Genomic DNA, 4,390 nt, shown 5'->3' with positions numbered 1-4,390 from the left:
ACCCAGTTGCTCTGCTGTGCCCAGGGGAGCACTTTTTTTTTTTTTTTGACATGGTGTTTTATTCTTGTTGCCCAGGCTGGAGTGCAATGGTGTGATCTTGGCTTACTGCAACCTCCAACTCCTGGGTTCAAGCAATTCTCCTGCCTCAGCCTCCCGAGTAGCTGGGATTACAGATGCCCACCACCAGGCCCAGCTAATTTTTTGAATTTTTAGTAGAGATGGGGTTTCACCATCTTGGCCAGGCTGGTCTTGAACTCATGACCTCAGGTGTTCCACCCACCTCAGCCTCCCAAAGTGCTGGGATTACAGGCATGAACCATTGTGCCTGGCCTGTTGAACCATTCTTATCAATTGATGTTGTTAAGAGCTAATAGGATTTAGTCCCTTTATCTCCTTTGATCCTTTGGTCTCCCATAGGAATTTTAGGATTTGTTTGTTGAGTTCCAAGGAAAACTCCGGGATTCCAATTGCAATTGCACGTGTTTAGAAATGAGTTGGGAGTGGGTTGGGAATTGGCATCTTTATACTATCAAATTTTCCTTTTGGTAGACTCTTAATTCAGTTTTCCTTTTATGGCATTTACTAATGTGTCAAATTTTTTGTCAGGAAGATCTTGTGCATTTTTTGTTGAATTTCTTCCTAGATACCTCTTAGTTATTGTTGCAGTTGTGATTAGGATCTGCTTTCCTATCCCATCTTCTAATTGGTTAATATTAGTGTATGAGAATGCTAGTGATAGTCATAAAGTCATCATGTATACAGAAGTCTTTCTGAATGCTTTTATTAATACTAATCATTTTTTGATTCTCTTGGGTTTTCTATGTGAATAATTATCTTTATAAAGGCAATTGTCTTTTCTAATTATACATTTTATTTCTTTTTCTTCTCTCAATGAATTAGGACCTGCACTACAGTGTTTAAGAGATACAGTGATATTGCATTCTTTGTTTCTGATTTTAGTGGAAACGATCATGAAGATAAAGATTGTAATAAAATGATAGTCAGTATTTGCATGCTTGCCGTGTGCCACAAATGCACTGTTCTGTATGCTTTGCACACATTATATAGTTGAATCCTCCCAATGACCATGTAAAGTAGGCTGGTTGTTGTCCCTGTTTTATATATGAAAAAACTGAGGCACAGAAATGATGTAACTTTTATAGCTTTCACTATTAAATGTGATATTTGCTGTGGTATTTTGAAAGATATCTTTCATCAAGAGCCCCTTTTATTAGTCTTAGTTTGTTAATAAGACTTTTGTTTTGTTTTTGTTTTCGTTTGAGACAGAGTCTCACTCTGTCACCCAGACTGGAGTGCAATGGCGCGATCTTGGCCTACTGCAACCTCCGCCTCCTGGGTTCAAGCAGTTCTCCTGCCTCAGCCTCCTAAGTAGCTGGGATTACAGGTGCATGCCACCACACCCGGCTAATTTTTTGTATTTTTAGTAGAGACGAAGTTTCACCATTGTTGGCCAGGCTGGTCTCAAACTCCTAACCTTGGGTGATCCACCTGCCTCAGCCTCCCAAAGTGCTGGGATTACAGCTGTGAGCCACTGCACACAGCCTAATTAAAAATCACGCATGAGTGTTTTATTTTCTTGAATGCTTATTTTCTGCATATGTTGAGAAGACAGTTTTTCCTCCTTTAATCTACTGATGTGGTAGATTACATGAATAGATAGATTTCTGATATTGAAGTGTTCTTGTGTTCCTGTGCTAAACTTTACTTAATTATGAAGCATTTAAAAAAAATTTATTTAGAATTAACTTTACTAGTATTTAACCTATGAATTTTGCATTAATGTTTAGAAGTAAAATAGATCTTAGATTTTTTTTTGTACTATCCTCTTATTCTGGTATCCAAGGCTATACTAGCTACATAAAATAAACTGGGTACTTTTCCTTCTTGTAATTTTTGAAACTGCGAATGAGATTTCATTTCCTGAGAGTTAGATACCAATCATTTACAAAACCATCTGGATATGGCAAGACTTGATTATGGAATTAGTTTTTATAATTTAAAAACAATTATTGATTTATTCAAGCGTCCTGTATTTTCTGTCAATTCCGGTCATTTTTCTAGACCATTATGTTTCATCTGAGATGTCAGATTTACCAACCTAAGGCAGTATTCTCTTGATTTTAAAAGAAGGTTTCAGTTTTATCAAAGTAGGTCATGCCTGAGGTTTAAAGAGTAAAATAATGTGGTGAAACCATAAAGAAAGTGAAGGGCATGATAAACATAAAATTCAGGATATTGATTATCTGAAAAGAAAGAAAATGAAATGGGCATAGGAAGAACTTCAAATATAACTATAATTTGTTTTTAATGGGTGGTGGATATACAGGTATTATTTTTAGTGTTACTATTCTTTATAATTTACATATATTTTACAAAACTTATTTACAGTGTTTCACTATGGAAGGTTAAGATTGAACTCATCATGCTGCTCCTGTCACCCACCCAAAGGCATGCCTATGTACATAGACTTCTTGTTTCCCCATAGTCCCAATGTGATTAGACCATAAATTTGTTTTCTATCAGTACTATTGTTTACAATATGACTATACAGTTAGCTCTCTGTATCTGCAGACGATTGGTTCCAGAACCTCCATGGATACCAGAATCCATTGATACTCAAGTCCCTGATATAAAATGGAATGGTATAATCGGCCCTCCATATGTGTGGGTTTTGATCCTTGGTTGGTTGAATCCACAGATGTAAAACCCATGGATACAGAGGGCTGACTGTATGTATAAATACTATCCACAGCCAAGACACATAGTAACCTATGATTAATTTACCTTCCCTTCATAACTGTATTCCTTATGGTTAATAAATGTTTTTGAGACAGAATCTTGCTGTGTCACCCAGGCTAGAGTACAGTGGTACAGTCTTGGCTCCCTGCAGCCTACAACCACAAACTCCTGGGCTCAAGCAATTCTCCCACCTCAGGCTCCTGAGTAGCTGGGACTACAGCTGTGCACCACTACACCCAGCTAATTTTTTTTTTTTTTTATAGAGATGGAGTCTCACTATGTTGTCCAGGCTGGTCTCAAACTCTTGGACTCAAGTCATCCTCTCGCCTTGCCCTCCCAAAGTGCTGGGATTACAGGAGTGAACCACTTGGCTTGTTTTATTTCTTTCTCCATGTGCTTATTACCAGTTGTCTAGAGTGACTCTGAGCGTATCTGGAGATATCAAGGGTTTCCTTTGTGTCATATCCCTGAGTTTTTCTGAAGCCTTCTGACCTGCTCTCATCTGGATGAATTACCCTCATTCCTTCTTGTGCAGCTACCATCCTGACATTGCTCTTCAGTGTCTGGGGATTCCCTTCACCTTCTACATTGTTGGGTTCCATATTTTCTATATGCCATGCCACCTTCCTCATTTGGTTGGAGCACATTCTTTAAGTACTTTCCTAAGAAAGAATGTAAGCCCATGGGAGATGAAGTTTTGAGATTTTGGGATGTCTACAAGTGTTTGATTCCTGATGCAGAGTTTGGCTTGGAGTAGTGTTCTAGGATGGAAATGTCTTCCCCTTAGACTTTGAAGACATTGCTCTATTATCATCTAATTTTCAATGTAAAGCTGTTCTGATTATTAATACTTGATATCATTTTTTTTCTCTGTTTCAGCTTATAAGATTTTACCCCCTTTACGGTGCTCTGACATATCCCCATATGAGATCATTGTCACCAGTATTTCTGGGTGCGTGATAGGAAATAAATCTTCACAGGGATAGTTCCCCCCGCCCCCCATGCAAAGCCAAGATGCTATAGGGCCAGAGAGCTGCATTGCATTTCCAAGTGGCAAGCTAGGCCTTTTTTGTTAAGCCCCTTTCACTTTGTCTGTGGGCAAGTCCAGTTTGACCCACTAAAAATAGGCACATCATACCAGAAAATTATCAGCCTCTACTGTTCGGGCATCGAGACTCCCAGAAGAAAAACAGGTGTTCAGTGCCCTAGGCAGGCAAAGCCATTATATCAACATAGGAAATATTCCACAAGCCTAAGTTCCCAGACTTTACCCAGCGGTAGCTATGTGAGCAGGCACTTCTAAAGATCAGTTCTGCTGTGTTAACACTTTCCTACATGTCACCTTTACTGGTGCTCTTTATTTCTTTATGTGGATTTGAGTTACCAGAGTGTCCTTTATTTTCTTGGAGCTGAGCTTCAAGTTAGATCAAATAGCAGCAGCAGTCTGGGGATAGGGCTTTTGGTAGAGCTCCAAAACAGGGCATCCCCTTGGGTAGCTGTGAGGCTGCCAGTTTTCATGGAGCTGGGGAGCCACTGAAGGAGCGTGAAGAGTAGTAGTAGTGCCAAGTGAACCATCACCTGGCTGTTCTTAGTGAGGTTTACTAATTTTCCTTGTTGTTTTTTTGTTGTT

The 4,390-nt window shown here is 39.1% G+C and overlaps 1 protein-coding gene across 4 annotated transcripts in view; it reads left to right on the top strand.

The window, feature by feature from the left end:
- The window catches only part of ZNF674 (zinc finger protein 674), a 25,577-nt gene that overhangs the window by 14,909 nt on the left and 6,278 nt on the right, over positions 1–4,390 (top strand). For 2 of the 4 annotated variants that reach the window (XM_017519830.2, XM_017519831.2), the window contains exon 4: positions 2,410–2,469. The exons of the other annotated variants lie outside the window; for them this stretch is intronic. In XM_017519830.2, the coding sequence (XP_017375319.2) occupies positions 2,410–2,469 (60 nt within the window). The remainder of the gene's footprint in view (positions 1–2,409; positions 2,470–4,390) is intronic. 4 annotated transcript variants of the gene reach the window in all.

This window comes from Cebus imitator, unplaced genomic scaffold, assembly GCF_001604975.1.
Source record: "Cebus imitator isolate Cc_AM_T3 unplaced genomic scaffold, Cebus_imitator-1.0 Scaffold778, whole genome shotgun sequence".
Taxonomy (NCBI): domain Eukaryota; kingdom Metazoa; phylum Chordata; class Mammalia; order Primates; family Cebidae; genus Cebus; species Cebus imitator.
This window is presented reverse-complemented; position numbering and strand designations above follow the sequence as displayed.